This window comes from Verticillium dahliae, genomic scaffold, assembly GCF_000150675.1.
Source record: "Verticillium dahliae VdLs.17 supercont1.19 genomic scaffold, whole genome shotgun sequence".
NCBI lineage: Eukaryota > Fungi > Ascomycota > Sordariomycetes > Glomerellales > Plectosphaerellaceae > Verticillium > Verticillium dahliae.
Window position 1 is genome coordinate 101,129 of NW_009276939.1, and position 18,348 is coordinate 119,476.

General features: G+C 53.5%; 8 protein-coding genes across 8 annotated transcripts; 6 read left to right on the forward strand and 2 right to left on the reverse strand.

Moving 5' to 3' along the window:
- Positions 1 to 476: 476 nt before the first annotated feature.
- Positions 477 to 1,339, forward strand: VDAG_08085 (uncharacterized protein; the record flags this gene model as incomplete). The annotated part of the gene is made up of 2 exons (XM_009657462.1): positions 477 to 1,112; positions 1,174 to 1,339. Exons 1-2 carry the CDS (start codon positions 694 to 696, stop codon positions 1,337 to 1,339), a joined length of 585 nt encoding a protein of 194 aa, XP_009655757.1. The 5' UTR covers positions 477 to 693.
- Positions 1,340 to 3,459: 2,120 nt separating this feature from the next.
- Positions 3,460 to 5,431, forward strand: VDAG_08086 (vitamin H transporter 1). Its single transcript, XM_009657463.1, has 5 exons — positions 3,460 to 3,701; positions 3,770 to 4,189; positions 4,239 to 4,657; positions 4,708 to 4,787; positions 4,925 to 5,431. Exons 1-5 carry the CDS (start codon positions 3,492 to 3,494, stop codon positions 5,245 to 5,247), a joined length of 1,452 nt encoding a protein of 483 aa, XP_009655758.1. The 5' UTR covers positions 3,460 to 3,491; the 3' UTR covers positions 5,248 to 5,431.
- Positions 5,432 to 5,444: 13 nt separating this feature from the next.
- On the reverse strand, positions 5,445 to 5,903 carry VDAG_08087 (uncharacterized protein; the record flags this gene model as incomplete). The annotated part of the gene is made up of 1 exon (XM_009657464.1): positions 5,445 to 5,903. The coding sequence occupies one exon, from the start codon at positions 5,901 to 5,903 to the stop codon at positions 5,445 to 5,447; it is 459 nt and encodes a 152-aa protein (XP_009655759.1).
- Positions 5,904 to 6,421: 518 nt separating this feature from the next.
- Positions 6,422 to 7,957, reverse strand: VDAG_08088 (amino acid transporter; the record flags this gene model as incomplete). The annotated part of the gene is made up of 2 exons (XM_009657465.1): positions 6,422 to 6,481; positions 6,548 to 7,957. The coding sequence occupies 2 exons, from the start codon at positions 7,955 to 7,957 to the stop codon at positions 6,422 to 6,424; spliced, it is 1,470 nt and encodes a 489-aa protein (XP_009655760.1).
- A 1,967-nt stretch (positions 7,958 to 9,924) lies between these two features.
- Positions 9,925 to 10,926, forward strand: VDAG_08089 (uncharacterized protein; the record flags this gene model as incomplete). Its single annotated transcript, XM_009657466.1, has 2 exons — positions 9,925 to 10,808; positions 10,879 to 10,926. The coding sequence occupies exons 1-2, from the start codon at positions 10,689 to 10,691 to the stop codon at positions 10,924 to 10,926; spliced, it is 168 nt and encodes a 55-aa protein (XP_009655761.1). The 5' UTR covers positions 9,925 to 10,688.
- A 977-nt stretch (positions 10,927 to 11,903) lies between these two features.
- Positions 11,904 to 14,766, forward strand: VDAG_08090 (uncharacterized protein; the record flags this gene model as incomplete). Its single annotated transcript, XM_009657467.1, has 2 exons — positions 11,904 to 14,288; positions 14,341 to 14,766. 2 exons carry the CDS (start codon positions 11,904 to 11,906, stop codon positions 14,764 to 14,766), a joined length of 2,811 nt encoding a protein of 936 aa, XP_009655762.1.
- Positions 14,767 to 15,880: 1,114 nt separating this feature from the next.
- Positions 15,881 to 16,674, forward strand: VDAG_08091 (cellulose-growth-specific protein; the record flags this gene model as incomplete). Its single annotated transcript, XM_009657468.1, has 2 exons — positions 15,881 to 15,943; positions 16,000 to 16,674. 2 exons carry the CDS (start codon positions 15,881 to 15,883, stop codon positions 16,672 to 16,674), a joined length of 738 nt encoding a protein of 245 aa, XP_009655763.1.
- A 408-nt stretch (positions 16,675 to 17,082) lies between these two features.
- On the forward strand, positions 17,083 to 18,260 carry VDAG_08092 (uncharacterized protein; the record flags this gene model as incomplete). The annotated part of the gene is made up of 3 exons (XM_009657469.1): positions 17,083 to 17,905; positions 17,977 to 18,133; positions 18,185 to 18,260. 3 exons carry the CDS (start codon positions 17,083 to 17,085, stop codon positions 18,258 to 18,260), a joined length of 1,056 nt encoding a protein of 351 aa, XP_009655764.1.
- Positions 18,261 to 18,348: the final 88 nt, after the last annotated feature.

The window sequence follows — 18,348 nt, forward strand, 5'->3', positions numbered from 1 at the left end:
CCGAGACATGGTCCCTCGTGGTGGCGGACGGGAACAGCAGCCAGCACCTCTTGTTCGCACTCCACCAGGAGCCCGGCCTCCCCGGTTCCTCGCCATCGAACGTCTGAAGAGACCCTGCGTCGGCCGAAATACGAACAGATCTGCGGTCACGGACCATCCCCGACCTCCCAGTCGGCGGCGATCGACGCATGCCCACACGAGAGAAAGGTCTCCGCTGATGCTCGTCGTCCTTGTGCTCGCTACTCGCCGGACGCAACGATCGGATTCTTTGCTGCCGCCATTGTCGGCGGGGTTGGTCGGAGGGTTCACAGGCTGAGGTGGAGCGCAACGACTACACTCGATGGACGGTCGCGGCTGGAGGGGTATACGAGCGTCGTGCTACGTCATGGTCCTCGCTGGTGGTTGGGATTTTTGGGGGTTTTCTTTTGGGGAGGGGGACCGACATTCGTTCATCATGGTAATGCAGTCGGGCAGTCTCTCGGAGGGAGTGCTCATGGCAAAGATGGGCATGGGCTTTCTTGGTATATAACGCCATGGATCGTCCACGTTTGAAGCGTTCCTGGATTCTCCAAAGCACCTGTTCCCATCCGGCATTCTCTCCACATACGCATTCCAAGTTGCTCGCTTGTTTTTAGATTTCTCCATCCGAATACACCCCTCAACACCAAAGATATCCACATCGTCACACTCACGATGCACACCTCACTTCTCTCCCTCATGCTGGCCCCCTTGGCCCTCGCGAGCCCCATCCTCTCCCGCACCGATAAGCAGACCTGCTTCTCAACAACCTCGGCTGTAAAGTCATGGGAGCTCAGATCCTTCGACTTCCACGCCAACTACATCTTCTCGACCCCATCGCACCAGAACTCATGGGGTTACGTCTCCTTTGTCCTAGAAAACGCCAGTCTCGGCACCAAGACAAAATGCGAAGCCTCCAGCAGCAGCCTGAACGACTTTTTCTACGGCGATGTTGACTACCAGTGTGAGGCGCCAGAGGGAGACGTTCCCGAGGGTGCGCCTAGGTTGTCGCAGACCACGTTCCGTTTCGACCGTCCCGGCGGAGAGGTCCAGGTCGCGCAGAGCTGGTATTGCTTCGACGACCCGCAGTTCCCGTAAGTTTTGCCCCGCCTCGCTTGGTTGTGGATGGTGACCACCTCGTGCTGACATGTGCAGGTCGAGGATCACGGCGAAGGGCGCAGAGCACGTCAAGCTCGACTGCGAGGAGACGTATACCGAGAATGGTAACTGGACCATTGGAGAGATCTACTCGCAGAGGGACATCACCTGTGGCATTGTTGACCTGACTGTGCCGGTGAAGGAGATTGCAGCGGTAGCTTGAGGGGCTAAGCTATGCCAAAGCACGGTAGTAATGTCATTTCAGCGGTACACTCAAAATAATACGCGTCGGATCTTTCAGGTCACTCCCTGCCGTGTGTTGCCTTCTTCACAGTCGAAACTAGCTCTGGGATATTTTTTGCGTTTGCAGATTGAACTAGTTGATGTGAGCTGCATTATAAATACCGCCATCCGTAACGCACATATGAATAGATCTACGTAGCAAAGTTAACCCAGAAGTTGGTTGGGTACACCGATGAGAGACTCCTACTTTGGCCATCATGTAGTGGGCAACATTGCACTAGCCATGAACTTCATGCGTCAGCCTATTGCGACATGGCCACGAACATGGTGTGCCGCATCTCACATTCACAGCCTGAACAATGACATACCTAGGTAGGTGAAATTGTTGCAGTTCCCCCTCAACAAACAAAAATGTGGAATAACTCGGTAAACTTGTCGAAGGGGTAGAGCTCAACACAATCATACAAGCCAACGTATCCTGCCGTTACCACCGATACCAACTGATGCGCTCTCCAGCTTGATCAAAGACAACTCGATGGCTTCACGCGAATGAGATAGCTCTTCTGTGCGTGACGGAGCCGGACTGGGCAATCCATTTTTCGTCATCAGCAACATCATATCCATAATCCGCGTCTCATGCAAAATAGACGGGTTAGTGTATCCTTGGCAGAATATCAGAGATCTATGTATACGAAGGGGAAAGGCCCACATTACGATGCATTTTCTTCGCTAAAGCTCATCTTGGAATCTATGGTATGCTTCAAGTCGTAAAGAAACCAATAATAGTGTGCAGCCGCGCTCTCCACATGCAATCTACTACAGTTACCGATTTCAGGCAATCTATCCACCACTGTGAAGCTATCACAGGGATGAGGCACAGTACTAACCACTGTCGAAAATCATCGATCCAGCACTCCGTATTGAAAATTTGAGCAGGAGCTGACACCAAAGCAGCAGTGGCTTGAGGAAGGAGGCTGATTTCAGGGCCTTGGCAAAACGCCTTTGCGGATGAAACCGCCTTCGATGGTAGCATTCAGTGGCCGGTTCGGCCAAGGTGCTGGAAAGCAACCCGATGGCGCTTTTTCTGAGTCGATAAAATATGAAAGGACCATGCACGGGTCTATAGCCGAGTTTAGAAAAGCCCGTTGAATAAGATAGCCTTCTCTCCATTACCGCCAATATGGCCATTCCAGAGTGCACTTCACTTGGCAGTCACATTGTAGCAACGTATGAGCTTCGTAGTGATGTGCCATAGCAAACGGCATGCTTCGCATGAGACGGTTCGTGGCTTGCGATTAGTTGATGAATCAATGAAGCCACTACAACTAGCAATGTGAAAACTTGACTACTATGGCTCTTCCTTACGCCCGGTCACCTGGAGGTTCTGGTGGAGGCATTACTCGGCTCTGGATACGGCTTGGTCCGGTTTCCGAAAATGCCCGACTACAGGCTCCCTATCTTCTTCCCTCCCCACGGGGGACTGATTTTGGACCACCAATGAACCCCATGAGACAAGAATGAGCGCGACACAGGATTCCTTCCTCATTGGACATCATGGGGCGGCTTTCTGGCCGACGTCTGCAGGACGGTATGCGGGGAAATTCGCTGATGTTCTTGGCCTCATCCTGGCTCCTTGGCACATGAGTCTGGTCGACACGACACTCTAATTCAAGTTAAGCTTGTTTTCGCCCGGAGCTGACCATTGACCACATGCAGACCAAGCTCAGTTGGTTGCTAGTGCTTGACGATCACTTACTCCCCGCTGGCGAGAGAGATGGCGTGAAATCAACAGATAATGCGCAAAAGAAGTCCCCGTAAGGGGTCTTATTGATAAACCCCTCACGCATGGAGTCGTGATCATCAAGAAACGGCGAAGACGATGCAGTTGGCGCACACGCAGTGCAACCAGCCTTGCGTTAGTCCGGGATCTCCACACTGCATCCCGAGAAGATACGACGGTGTAATAAGCCAACAGCCGGCCTGAAGGATCTCTTGGCATGACACGATGATCAAGGAGGACCAAGGCAGATTGTACAGGGCAACTATTTGACACCTATAAAGTAGAAGCTGCTGGCACCCAGTTGTTGGTCACTTTTCTTTGCCGATAGTAGATCATTGTCATTTATTCCAGCATGTCTCCGACGATCCAGCCCGCAAAGTCTGGAGATGGCGCTGTGCTATCTCCCATCCACACCGAGAATGTCCTGAAGAGTGAAGTCGAAGAACGTCGGGACTACTCCGGGGCCCGCGAGAAAACCGACCCCCGCGAGATCGCACTTGTCCGCAAACTGGACTGGTGGATCATGCCTATCCTTTGGCTGATGTATTGGTTGAACTATCTTGTACGAGCACAATCTTATGGCAGTACTCGACCCGTGCAGAAAGACTGAAGCTAACGTCTAAACACTAGGATCGAAACGCCATTGCCCTTGCGAAACTCGATACTCTCGAGGAGGACCTGAACCTCACAGGATCACAATACCAAACATGCGTGTCCATCCTGTTCGTCGGTTACGTCATCGTCGGCATCCCAGCCAACATGGTGGTCACACGAATTCGGCCTAGCATATGGATGGCCTCATGCATGACGGTATGGGCCATCATCAGCGGGCTCACGGCGATTGCTCGTAACTACACTGGCCTGCTGCTGACCCGTTTCTTCCTGGGTATCACTGAGGCTCCTTACTATCCAGGTGCCCTCTACATCCTGGCTACCTTTTACACGCGAAAAGAATTAGCCACGCGCATTTCAATTCTTTACACCGGCAACATCCTTGCGACGGCATTTGCCGGTTTGATTGCGCTAGGCATCTTTGAGATGCACGGCATGGTAAGCATAACTCTCGATTGGGGTTTGAAAGATTGCTAACATTTTGGAGGCCGGCATCTCGGGTTGGCAATGGCTCTTCATCATCCAAGGCGCCGCAACGCTCATCGTCGCTCTCGCGGCCTTCTTCATCCTTCCTGACGAGCCCCTCAGCACGAAATGGCTGACACCAGAGGAGCGCAAGCTAGCTCATGAAAGAACCCAAGAGGATACTGTGGCAAACAAGGGCCAGACTACCACCTGGTCAGGCATTCTGGATGCAGCCAAGGATCCAAAGGTCTGGCTGTTTGTGGCGATGCAGCACGGCCATCTCGGAGCGAACGGATTCAAGAACTTCTTTCCCACTGCCATTCGCACACTTGGATTCAACCAAACCATTACTCTTGTTCTTACGTGCCCGCCGTATCTCATTGCAGGCTTTATCTCGATCGCTTGGTCGTGGTCATCTGGCAGATACAATGAACGCACATGGTGAGCTAAATTGCTGTCGAAGTCTCCTGTTGCCTTGCTGACCTTGACAGGCACATTACCATAGGAAAGGCGATCGCTGTCTTTGGGTTCGTCTTAGGCTGTGCAACCCTAAACACCGGCGCCCGGTATTGTATGACACCCCCCCCCCCCCCCCCCCCTACCGTGGGTGCCAACCCTCTTCATACCAGCTCCTAAACACTTCCAATCCCGTTCACATCCATGGGCTACATTTAGTAGCGTGGACAGAAGGCTAATTCGGTGCATTAGTTGCCATGTGCGCCTTCTCCGTGGGTACCTACTCTTGTAACTCGATTATCCTCGGATGGGTGTCGGCAACTTGCTCGCAAACAAGAGAGAAGAAGGCTTGTTCTCTTTCCATCGTTAACTGCTTGGCTGTCGCAAGTTTCATTTGGACGCCGTACCTGTGGCCTGAGTCTGACGAGCCTCGTTACACGATGGCCATGTCGACGAGTGCTGCTCTAAGCATTCTGGTGGCAGCTGGCGCGTGGGGCATGCGGTACTGGCTGAAGCAGGAGAATGAGAAGATCCGGCAATCGGAAGATGAGACGACTGTTTTCTATGCCTACTAAATCAAAGGCCTTGACGGCGCCTTGAGGCTCAATCTCGACGCGGCTTGATTTAATTCTGGACAAGAGATATCATATTTCAAGCTCAAAATTGATAAAGCTTGCAAAATGGACTGCCTCAATTCGAAGTATCCGATCGCGGCCCTTTTCCTTGGCTTCGGTGAGCAAATGACAAAAAGGCAAATTGAAAAAAATACCTCTCAAGTGCCAGTCACTCTAGAGACCTCGTACTCCCACGGCCTTTCGACGCGTCTCTGCTCTTCCTCGGCTTCACGAAGTCGTGTCCTGACGGCCATCAAAGCTTTCCCCAGCCGGTTCTCCCCCCAATGCTTTCTTTGCGACATTGCATGCTTAGCCGTATACCCGATTCCCCACACGCGATCTCTGGATGCCGCTTCACAGAGTATCCTGTCGCCTGTTGCCAACAGCTTCCTCTGGAGATGGATGTTCTGATTGAACTTGGCCAAGTTGCCAGCTTCGACGACCTGACTCTTCACCTCGTCCCACCGTGCTTCCGTAAAGTTGACGGTCAGCTTTGCCAGTCTCTTCTGTTCTTTCGGGCTATCCGTTGCCATAATTCGACGCTGGCGATCGTAGTCGCTGAAGCGAGCTGCCTTGCAAAGCATCATGAATTGTTCGGCGCAGTTGAATTTGATCATGGTAGGGACCCCAGATGTCGAATCGACGCTTCCCGCCACTTCAGTTGCCAAGCCATTCCCCACGAGATCTTGGATCACCGCCCTTGAGACTTCGAAAATGGAAGGATACCACTGGCAAAACTCGCCATGCAACGCATCGGGCATGTAGAAGAATAAAAAGTCCTCGCTTCTGGTGTCATCGGGCCTTTCGCCGACGACCGTTTGATTGGTCATGTTGCGTATGGCGGGACTGCGGCGGACCTGGTAATGAAAAGATGCACAGAGGGAGGATCTCCGAGGGGCAATACCGCGAGATAGGACACGCTTTGAATGAGCAAATCGTTACGACATGCATTGGCCGATAGGCGGAAGTTTGTTTACTCGTCGAAGCTTAATCCCGACAGGATGATTCACCACAAGAGCAGCCACACAAGAAACGACATGGAAGGTTTTCTTTCGAAAATTGAAAGGTGTACAAACAGGGGGAATCGTTAATTGACGCTACATAACATATACAGCTATCATAAAGGTCGTATCGCTCAAGCCAAGGGGGCGCAGCTGAAAGGGCTGCTGACAGTGCCATTGCGGAACTTCAGGTTCTGTGAAAGATTATGATTAGCATTTGAATCCCGCCACACTTATCAGGGTGGGTGACGAAAACTTACAATTTCCTCGATACTGGCGTAGGTACCGCAAACCAGCACGACGATACCAATGACAAACGCCAGGCCGTTACCCGCAGACTTGAGAAGGTTCTCCTTGGCGTTCCACTTGCCCTCCTTGATCAGCATGAACCACATGATGGCGGGGAAGTAGAAGGTGAACCCGGAGATGAAGAGAGACGAGCTGATGGACAGGAGCTCGGAGAAGAAGGGAATGGCCTCCGCGATAATCCACGCGATAACGGTGATGACGGTGATGAGCGCCAGCCAAGTGATCCAGCCCATCTTGGTGTTGATGTAGCGGACAATTGAATCCTTGTACATGCGTCCATGAATGTAGCGACCAACAACGGTGGTGTTAATTGAGCCGGAAATGAAGATGACGGGAAGCGCGACGCCAAAGGCAATCTTGGAGACGGTGGGGCCGGCGGACAAAAGGGCCGGCGAGCGGACCTCCTGGCCCACGAAGGCGTAGATCAGGGCGCCGGTGAGAGTGTAAATGAAAATCTCGATGATGCCGAGGGCCCAGATCGACTTGACGTAGTCCTTGGGGGTGTGCATTTCGTCCATGAAGGAGAACTGGCAAACGGCGAAGCTGTAGGCGAACACAATGTTGGTGATGGCGATGAAGGCCTCGGCGAATGTGATGCTCTCCTTGGGCCAGGCAGACCAGGCAGCCGTGGTGATGTCGCCGCGCTGGACACCGGTCGCGATGATGGTAATTCCAATGGCGAGGACGATCGATACGAAGTCGATGTAGCCGAGAATGGCTACCTCGGCGAACGAAGGTGGGACCGCAAGAATGAGGAGGATAATGGCCGAGACAACGCCGAACACCAGGGAGCAAGCGCCGTTTTCTGTCAGATTGAGAAAGGCGATGGTGCCCGTCAGACAGTGCGATCCGACGAGGAACGTTAGCTGCAGGACGAACATGGCACCGACGAGCTCGTAGCCGAAGCGACCCATGATGAGGCGACCAGCGTCAGCATAGTGTGAGACGTGAGGGTACTTGAGCTTGACCTGACCAACGACATAGCTGGTGTAGATGGCAACAAGACCGAGACCGACACAGAGAATGACACCGGCGACCATGCCGAGAGTCGCAAACGCAGAGGGGATGCTGAGACTGCCGAGGGCGATGGCCTCAACGATAAGGACAATGGTAAGGCGCTTCCAGCCGAGTCGGTGGAAATGTGCCGAGCCTTCGGCGGCCTTCTGCTTCTCCAGGTCGGCACGGTTGAGGTCGGTGACCTCGCCGACGACCTCGCCGAAGGGCGCACCTCGGGAGAATTGAGGCGCGATGGCTTCCTCCTGTGCCATGTTTTCGCTGTCCTCGGCCTGCTTAACGTCTTGAGCCTTCTTCTCGCTGTTGGCATCGGCGTAGCGCGATTGAACAATCTCGTCGTGGTCCATATTGTCGGTCAAAGGAGGATAAACGTGAATGATTAGAGTGTGTTGGTTCCGCAGCCGTATGTTGAGATAGGGCTCACGGGAGTATTATGAAGAAGGCTTGGTTGAAGAAGGACAAAAGCAGCGGTGAGTTGTTGGAAAGGAGACAACATCTGGATCAAAGGGAAGGGCGGGCTTTACATATAGGTGGCAAACGCGGAGACCCCGGGGTGAGGCCGATTAGCACTACAGTCGTGGGTCAGGCCCAGGTCCATCGAGACCAGGTTTCACGCCTCACAGAACCGCATCCACAGATAAGAGTAAGTAAGCTTTGCTCCGTTGCCGGCTCAGATGGCGATGGGTGCGGGGGAGACGCAAGCCATCGCGGGTTCTCCGCAAAGTTGGTATGACCCCAAAGGCAAAAATGGGAGTATTCTGCCCGTTATTCACCAGGGCACGAGGCAGACGCGTGCGTGCGACGTTTCGGGAAGCCATCATCATCTGATGCAACTGGGGCCCTTGGACGAGGATGCAGAGTTTTGTGAGGGTAAAAGAAGGGTAAAAAAAGGGTAATAGTGTGGATATTGTGACATACGATAATGGTGTGTGGACGCAGTGAACGGACCAGATGGGGCGGATGCTCGTCGGGGGTGCTCATCACCGTGGCCATCGATGCGTGCGTCTTTTTTGTTGCTCAGGGTCGAGTCAGTATCTTAAATCCATAATCGGCGGCCTGAGTCCTGGCACCAGGTGCCTCAAACAGCAACATCTGATCCCGTTCCTGAGAATAGCTTGTCTTTCTTCCTTTGTGATGGATGTCGTCGGGCCAAGAAGTGAGGCTCTTCGACATCAAGCAGGGCCAAGGTGCGAGTTTCCCGATCAGGCTCACTTGGGGCTTGGATCTTCGAACAAATGCTCCCATAGGCTGCCCTGGATCTGTTCCGCCCCTAGTAACCAGTGCCGAAATTCCGTAAGGCTGTACGTAATTAGTGCCCCACGACTCCGAGCCACTCCGACGCTGTCGATGCTTGAGGACTAGCTCTACTGGGGTCTCACAGTTCAGAAGCCTTCTAGAAGATCATGAACCATGGTTTTCCTCTTTCGTTGATGCAAAGCCTGCTGGTGTCGGACGCGTCGGGTACGGGGGGGCTGGAGGGGCAAAAAGAGGATCCCGCTTGCTGTCATGTCTGGGCGTCGTCAGGCTGCACCACTCTTGTCTCTCGCTTTTGCAATGTATGACATTCCGTCTGTCATATTTCTTATGTCACTATCAAAGCTTGGGCAGACTCTTTTCCTTCTCTCGAGCTGGCCACAATGTGAGCGACATCTCCGACGGCATGTCCGGAGACTACGGAGGTAGGACGGCGCAGCGCACCGGATGCAATTGACCGGCGTAGCGATGTCGCGGATGCGGTGACTTGACCAAGCATCATGCTGAATAAACAATAAACGCCACCAAGAATCGGCTGTTCTTCAGTCAACCGCTAGCACGTCCGGTCTGACCCGACGAAGGCGATGCGTAAAGCTTGGTTGTTCCCGTGCCCAGCCTTGAATTCTCGTGCTGTACGCCAGCATGACTCGACCGATCGACCAGAAAAACGCTGCACAAAGCGGCTCAACAAAACAAAGGATAGTCTTTGAGAGGCCATTTTACAAAGCCGGACGAACCACATAATCTATGTCACGGTCTAGGCGGCACACATTTCCTCGGGGGGACCGCGCCTTGCGCCCTTCCTGCGACATCGTCGCATCCTTGCTTGAGTACGTTCAGCTACCGTAGCAACTTGAACCCTTAGCCGGCTTCTGTCAGGCGTCATCCAACTTCCCATGGTCCAGGGCAACAGTGGGAATGAATGGACAATCCACGGCAATGCGTTTGCCGGCCGGTGGCGGCACGCAGGTTCTGTTTTGAGTCGAATCATGCACAGAGGCCACGTTATCCCTGGCCACACTTGCATTACATTCCATCGCCCCCTTCTTCTCGATAGGGTGTGCCTGTTGGTATCTAACACCTGTAGACTCTGGGAAAGCGCCTTTTTCTTAATCTTGAGTTCCACTTTAAGTGCATACTCTTTTCCGTTGCGTGAAGCCATATCCAAAGCTTTCAGAGGAGGTTACAGCTGATAAGCACGGGTCTCAAGTTCAACCCGACAGTCTGGAAAACCCCTTATGTCCAAGCAAAGCGGAGCACGACCAAGGTCGTGCCTGCGTACCTAGGATACTTCTACTTAATCACACCTCTTGGTCCTGCAACAATCCCCAATCATCTTTCACATCATATCCCGCAAGCAACTGTGACTTACTCGCCCTTTATGCAGCCGAAAGCTTAGCCATCGCGATTCATCGCAAGATAAATCCATGATCGTCATCATCTGATTCAATTATCTTCCAATCGAGTAATCTCTTCGCAGTCTTCGCTCCTTACCATCTATCGACCATCAGTAGCTCACCGACAACATCGCATTCAACATGCCCCGCATGCTACTACCACCAACCGTTCACATCCTCATCATCACCATCGTCGCTGCAGCCCATTCCAAACGAAGCGCTTGAACCCATGAGTTCCGTGGAGTGGGATCATCTCTCACCTGAAGCAAGGATTCAATCAGAAGGCGACAGAAAATGGGGCTGGGTCGTCTGTCGGAGCTGCCACGCATCAGAATTCGACCCGCGCTGAGAGGAAATCAAGAGCCATATCGTAGACGAGCTTTGTAAGGATATCGCTAAATCCGACACACCCTCTATCGCGAAAACGATGGATTTCGACTTTATCGAGGACCCTGCCTTTGAAGGCGCCACGGTCACGCAGCTACAGCACTACTTCCAGGCTTGGGCGCGCACAAGCGAGGGATACCATTTTGTCGAGGGGACAGACGTATCCCGAGACTCGAGGCATGAGTTCTTCATCATGGTCGACGAACAAAGACTTCTGTGTGTTGTATAAGACTGATTTTGGCGCCGGCGAGGGAGGCCTCAGAACGTATCCAGGTTAGCCGCTCTGATTCGCGGTCTCCACTCAACCATGAAGTGGTTACCTAGAAGAGTAAAGTCGGGAAACAAATATGAGTCCGGGCGTGCGCAGTGGCCGACCTGTGATGCTCAGAAACTCGGGCTGCTTCGTCTTGACAGGCTGTGCTTTTCTGCGACAGACGTGCCCCACCACCGCCATCGAGGCCCTACAAACCACAGCCTTGGCCTAACCAGAACTCCTGTTGTTCTGAGACGTCATCCTAGCTAATGAAACTTTCCATCACCAATCAACCACTGAGCACATCAAGAATTCTCTGGTAACACAGGCATCGGTTACCCATACAGGCTACGGGATAGCCCTCTCTACCATGAATTCCCTACAGAAACAATACGGTCTTCCAAGGACATCAGACGGCACGCCACCCCGACCTCTCTCAGCAATCTCCGACTCTCAGTCCTCATCTCATGGCTTCATGATGCTTCAACCGGCCTTCTGTGCGAATAGGAGTTGTTATCTCAATTTTGCCGCTGTTCCAAGTCTCCGCAATGTATCCACCACGGGCCCTACCCGATATGGTGGTCTCTTTCGTCGTCTAGCCCTGCCGTATGGCTCAGGCCAATCACAGGATGTCGTCTACCCTCCATGGTGTGGTCCTCTTCGCGAACCAGTCTCTGTCTTTGGTATGGAACCTCCCTGACCCGGTGGTAATCCCCAATGATGTTCGTGACGAGTGAAGTGGACCGAGACACTTGGGCCGAATTCCACGCCCGGCTTCAACTTGACATATTGTAGCCTACCAAAACTTCTTGGCAGATATATGGCCATAGCCCCTTCACTCTACCCATCTCTCAAAATCTCTTTCTGTTGTTCAAGATGGACTTTTCCCTCCCCAGTCTCGCATCCAGCTTGTTTATAATTGCCTGCTAGTCAGACTTGTGCATTTCTTCCTAGAGCAGGACTCTTATCGCGGGCGATCTTCTCCATTATTTTTAAATCACGATGGAATTCACCATCTCAAAATCCGTGGCCGAAGAGCCCTCCGAGTTATCCACCAAGCTGTCAGCGGGAAGGAAAAGTGCAACTACAACGAACAAGTTCATCGGACTTCTGCTTATTCTCTCTGTCTTCGGCGTCTGCCGAGAGATCCTGACGCAGTACTTCCCGCGAGAGGCTATGAGAAACTTGGACACCACTTATACAGCGTCAAGGAAAACGGCCCTAGACGACTTTGTCACGCCAGAGACTGCCCAAGCTCTGGAAAACGATGTCAAACTTCGGCGAAGCATTCTCGCCATGGTCGACTTCACTGCGGACATGTCCAACATTTTGGCGACCCGTTACGCATCTCCTGAACTGCACGAGGCAACCGAGGTTCTGCAGGCCTATCGTTCCAAAATGCTTCGTAGCATCCCCGAAAGCGAAGCCTCCGCTATTGAGAAGCGACAGCTGCCTTCCCTCGGCAATCTAATCGGTGGTGGCGGAGATGCCACCCCCGGAGCTGGAGGTTTGATGGACGGCCTGGGCAAACTTGTCTCCGGTGGCTTGAGTAACATAGGAAGTAGCCTCGCTGCAGATGCCTCCGGGGCGGGCCTGTTCTTGGGCATCGGTGTTGGGGCCGGCGCGGCCCAGGGACTCAACATCTCGACAGCCGAACGGACAACACAGATCGCTGCCAAGGTGGCGTCTGATAACAAGATGGAAGCCACGGGCTTGAACCCGACCATTCAGAATCTGGGCGTTGGCCTTACCTCGAGCCTGCTTGGCGCTGTCAACGTTTCCTCCCTCGCTTCTGGCATTGATGTGCAGTCCCTCGTCATGTCACTCGCTCAGGGCCTAGGAAATGGTACTGTTGCTGGCCTCAATCTCAATCCCGCAGCGCCCATGTTGATGGTCAGCAATGAAACAAGCATCGCCAATATCGCTGGTACCCTTGGCTTCGGCTTGACGCAATCGGTTACCTCAAATATCGACACAAAAGCCATTATTGGCTCACTGAACAATCCCAATAACACGGCTGCCATCATGAAGAATCTTCCAGACGCCGCCGCCGGCATCGGCAGAGGTCTGGGAGAAGGTGCAGCCGTTGGCCTCGGCCTTCAGGCAAGTATGCCTGTTGCCATGCGCCAGATGCCCGATGGCGCAATCGACATCCTCGGTGTTTCGCAGACCTTCACTAAGGAGCTGACGGCTAGCTTCTTGCAAAATGGTACTGCTTCAAAGCTAGCCGGCATGCTTGGCGGTTCCATGGGCATGCAGCCTCCTGCCAACAATGCCGGTGGCATCCCGAGTACCATTTCCATCAACGGGCAGAGTGTTGAGATCAGCCGTGTTGCTCAAGGCTTTGCCAGTGGTCTGCTGCAAGGTGCAGGCGACACCATCCAAGGCATGGGAGGCGTCCAAGCCCTGGCCGATTTTAGCTCCAACACACAGACAGGAAATGTGCCCATGGACGCCATGCCCCCTACGAAAGTTCAATTTGACGACGGCATAGGCGGTGCTGCAGCTGGCCTTGGTGCTGGCATCGGCGGTCAAGGTGTTCTGCTGGTTTCAATGCTCATCGCCAACCCTACGGGCACCCCGGCGGTCGCCGTGCCTCCTCCAGCTGCACCGGCGCCCAGGAGCCCAACCCCAGACATGCAAGTCCCGGCAACACCGGCTCCCGGCGATATGCCCTCCCTCCCGACACGTTTGCGCAGGGGCCCCGGGCTAGCCTCCCGACAGGACCCCTCTGTCAACGTTGACACGTCAAAAGGTTTCAACCTGTCTGTCATCATAAACGCGCAGACTGTTTCGTCAGCGGCTCAAGGGGGCATTGACGCCCTGACCTGCCAGGGCGTGGGTGGTGGCCTCGGCAACATCTTGCTCGGCTTGCTTCGAAGCAAGACCATCTCGACAGGCTCTCTGAACAATGATAATACTACAAAAACGATTCGGCAGGTAATTCCTACGGGGATCATCAAGATCAAGAACGAGGGGAACACGTACAACATTGATGGCGGCGTCATTCGTGAAAGCTTCGGCAATAACATACTTGGCGCCGTCAATGGCATCGAGATTAATGGCATGAAGCTGGCCGCCTGGATTGCCTTCATTGTCATCCATAGTCAGTATTCCAAACCCCGGCTATCCTTGCACATTATTGCTTACTTTTCCGTTACAGTTTTGTTTGCCACTGTTGCCTTCGTCAACGTTCTACCCATCGCGCTCGGCCTCGAGAGCGTGCGAAATCTGTTGCATAAAGCCAACCTTCCTCATATTCTGCCTAAGATTCCCAAGTGGAACAACATTATGTGGTTATTTGTTATTGCACCTTCAATTCTTATCGTTTTCGTTTTCGGCGTCGTCCTCTATGGCAACACGCGCCACTTCCGCACCGCCCATGGAGTAAGTTTCAGTCACCTCCTCAAGCTTTCTCACCTCAACTAACACCAAATAGATCATCAGTCTTATCACAACGCTGGTGGGAATCGGAGCAGTGGCGCTTCACATTTTTGTCAAGGTCATATCGCCGCCTCAGAGCATCCGCGATCATCTCCCCCAAGGCCTTTTCAGCCTCCCCAATGTCCGGGGCATTGTCAATCAGCTTTTCCTGTTTTTAGCCGTGGCTTCAGCCATGACTGGCTTCGCAGACCTCAGCTCCGTTGCGCTTTGCCTGACGCAGATCATTCCCTTCGACATTGCACTCAGTGTAGGCTTCGGCCTATCGACACCATTTGCTCTAGGGTCCTCTATCATCGGTCTTGAAGCATACCTGAGCTTCCGCGAGGCTCGGATGAAGAAGAAAGCCCTGAAGAATGGCAGCAAGAACAAGGAGGAAGTTGTTATTGTGAAGCTTGCCAGTGACGGATCTGAGATGATTTAAATTCTGCGACAATGTCATGCCGTTATGTATCCGGTGGAGGTTTTGGCCCGCGAGGCTGGGATGTGGCCTTGTTCGTGGAACATTCGGCTGCGATGCCACTGAGTGGCCGCTGTACTCTCTTTATTATACCCGATGCTGTTTGGATATTTCAAGCCCTTGCTACAGATAACAATCTTTCGGAGAACTTGCGTTCTTTATTTACGTGTCGGTTGTCATTTTGGGCCTACATTATAGTTGGAGGTTAAACGAAGAAAATCAAATTTCTCCTCACTGGGGATGCCATCGACTCGATCTAGTATCGCTACATCAAGATCATGTCGATCTCGGAATTTCTTCACGAACAGCCGGCTTGACTGGCATGTTGCTCTCATCCCTTCCGTGGCGAATTCGGCAGGGATCGCTGGATTTTGGCTCCAACCATGGTGCCCAGCCGGTTGTCGAGTGAGGGATGGCCAATGGCACGAACGGTTCCGACCTTGGGTGCCCAGATGCGATCTCGCCATGGCTTTGACAAGCTTATGGTACCAAAGACCTCCGTTGTCCAAAAGAGGAAGGCTGGTTGGCAGGAAGTTGAGATAGCGCGGCCTTTGGTCTGGTGTCGCGTCATGTGTAACACGGTCCACAGCACGCCAACAAAGACCCGATATTTTTGATTGACCAAGGCCTCCAATACTATGAACGTGTCTCCAGCAATCAAAATTGGTCCAATGAGCTATCTTAAAGATGTGCTTTCGCAGGCTTGCGACCCACGTGGATAGATTCGCCCTGGAGCAGTTCAACTCATGAGAGCAATACATTTGCTGATCTTTTCGGTTCAAATTATAAGTCCTTCTGTTATACAACCTTTGCCGCAATGAAGAATCTTGGAGCTATCTGGGAATACGGCAGTGGTCCCGAGGTTGGATCTGCCCCCATCTCTGAAAGGCCCTGGCAGCGAAAGGCCCCATCCAGAAAGCCCCCAACCATTGTGCAGTTCTTGAAAGATCAACCAACCTTGAATACGATCTTGGGTCCATATGCCAATCATTATAAGATGGCGGCGAGTGCCATCTTGTAACATGGCATCTCTCAGCACCCACTCATCGTATGCAAATACTTTCGAGGATATACAGCCATGAAATACGCAATCTCAGCCTTGGCGCTTGCGGCCCTTTCCCAGGGCCACGCCATTTTCCAGGTTAGATTTGTTTGTCTAGTTTCCTTAGTCGTCGCATGATTTTAATCCATACGTAGGTCGTCTCCGTCAACGGTGTCGAGGCCCCTCCCCTTTCCGGGCTACGAGCTCCCGGCATCAACAATCCGGTTGAGGATGTCAGCTCGAATGATTTGACTTGCGGTCTCGTCACGCATACTTCAACTGATGTGATTGAAGTTGAGGCTGGCGATGAGATCGGCGCCTGGTATCAACACGTCCTTGGCGGCGAACAATACCCTGGAGACGTCGACAACCCGATTGCCGCATCCCATAAGGGACCTATCACTGCATGGCTTGCAAAGGTCGAAGACGCTGCGACGTCGTCCCACGCCAACCTTGAGTGGTTCAAGATTGCCGAAGACGGCTTTGACAACACGAGGGGCATTTGGGGCGTCGACAACCTGCTACAGCAGGATGGCTGGACCTACTTTGGTATTCCAGAATGCATCGCACCCGGGGACTACATTTTGCGCGTGGAGCTTTTGGCCCTTCATTCTGCTTATGTTCCCAGGGGCTCGCAGTTTTACACTTCGTGTGTCAACTTGAGAGTCACCCGTGGAGGGAACTTTGCACCAGAAGAGACTTTTGCTATCCCCGGTGTCTATGAGGCGAACGACCCGGCAATCACCATCATGATCTACGGCAACACGGGGAAGCCGGACAACAATCTGAAGCCATACACGCCTGCTGGCCCGAGGCCCATCACTTGCTGAGAGGGTTCACGATCTTGAGGAAAGCTGTCTACTCCTTTCTCCACATCATGTTGGCGATACCCACGAGACCCTCCGCCCCCCTTGTTCGGCGGGGTAGGAGACCATTCGGTTGGAACAGGCCACTTTCGTCCTAGCCGCAGGCTCAACAAGCTGGGGGGCCGAGGGAAGGTAAAAGGCCGCAGCTTAAAGCAATTGAACACGTGAAATCAAGACCGATAATTTCCACCATGACATGGGTCACCTAGTTTTGATCTTCCAGCCCCATTGATCGATCGCCGGAGTGGAAGCTTTTGTCTCGCACCTCGTGCTCGTTGTCCTCCCCCACTGACTTTGCTGTGTGCGCGCTTGTCTCATCTCGGTCCAGCCATCTTGATTTTAGCGTTCACGTTACTCCTCGGCCTGCTCGCCATGTCCAGTCCGACCCCGCAAGCCACTGCGGCCCAACCGGATGTCCTCGACGTTGACGAAGCCGCGATCCGCGGCGACGACGCCGACTCGGCGTTAGGGTCGGTCGCTAGCTCGACCACGTCCATCAACTCGAGCATTCTTCGCTACCGTCAGGAGAACGGCCGAACGTATCACGCGTACAAGGATGGCTCCTATCCCATGCCCAACGACAATGACGAGCAGGAGCGCCTTGACCTCCAGCACCACCTGTTCCTCATGACTTTCGAGAACAAGCTGTACCTGTCGCCCGCCGGCCGCGGCGGCCACCAGATCCACAACGCTCTCGACGTCGGCACGGGCACGGGCGTCTGGGCCAACGACTTTGCGGACGAGTTCCCCTCGGCGTCGGTCGTCGGTGTCGACCTCAGCCCCATCCAGAGTCCCTTTGTCGCCCCCAATGTAAACTTTCTCGTGGATGACATTGAGGCGCCGTGGACGTTCCACAAGAAGTTTGACTTCATCTACAGCCGCATGATGACCGCTGCGCTCGCCGACTTCCCGGGCTTCTTCCAGAAGGCGTACGAGAACCTGACGCCTGGCGGTTGGTTTGAGATTGCCGACATCTGCCCCATCACCAGCGACGACGGCACCCTGACGGAGGACACGTCCACTCACGCGTGGGCGACGCAGCTGCTGGAAGGCACGCGGAAGATCGGCCGGCCCTTTGACGGCGCTTTCGACTACAAGAAGCAGCTCGAGGCGCAGGGCTTCCAGAATGTGCAGCAGGTCGTCTTCAAGTGGCCGCAGAACACGTGGCCCAAGGATCCCAAGTACAAGGAGCTAGGTATGTCTGCCCATCATCGGCGCGATGCCCATCTGCGAAGTCAAGAGTGACACGCAAGCTCACTTTCTTAGGCATGTGGAATCTCGAGAACATCACGTCTGGTCTTCATGGGTTGAGCGCGGCTGTGTACACCCGCGTTCTCGGCTGGTCGCACGAAGAGATGGAGGTCCTGCTGGCCAAGGTGCGCCGTGAGCTGAAGGATACCAGGATTCACTCCTACTGGCCGATGTAAGTGACTATCCTGTCCTCGCATTTCTCCTGCTGACATGAATCGCTCAGTTATGTCGTGTATGGCCAGAAGCCCGAGAGTAAGCAGGTTGAGAGCGATGAGCCGGAGAGCAGTGCCGAGGCTTAAACTGTTCTGCATGATTGCTGTGTCGGGGTTGGTGCTGTGGGACGCTTATTCTATCAGACTATTGTGACTTTTTCTTAGCCTGGTCGTG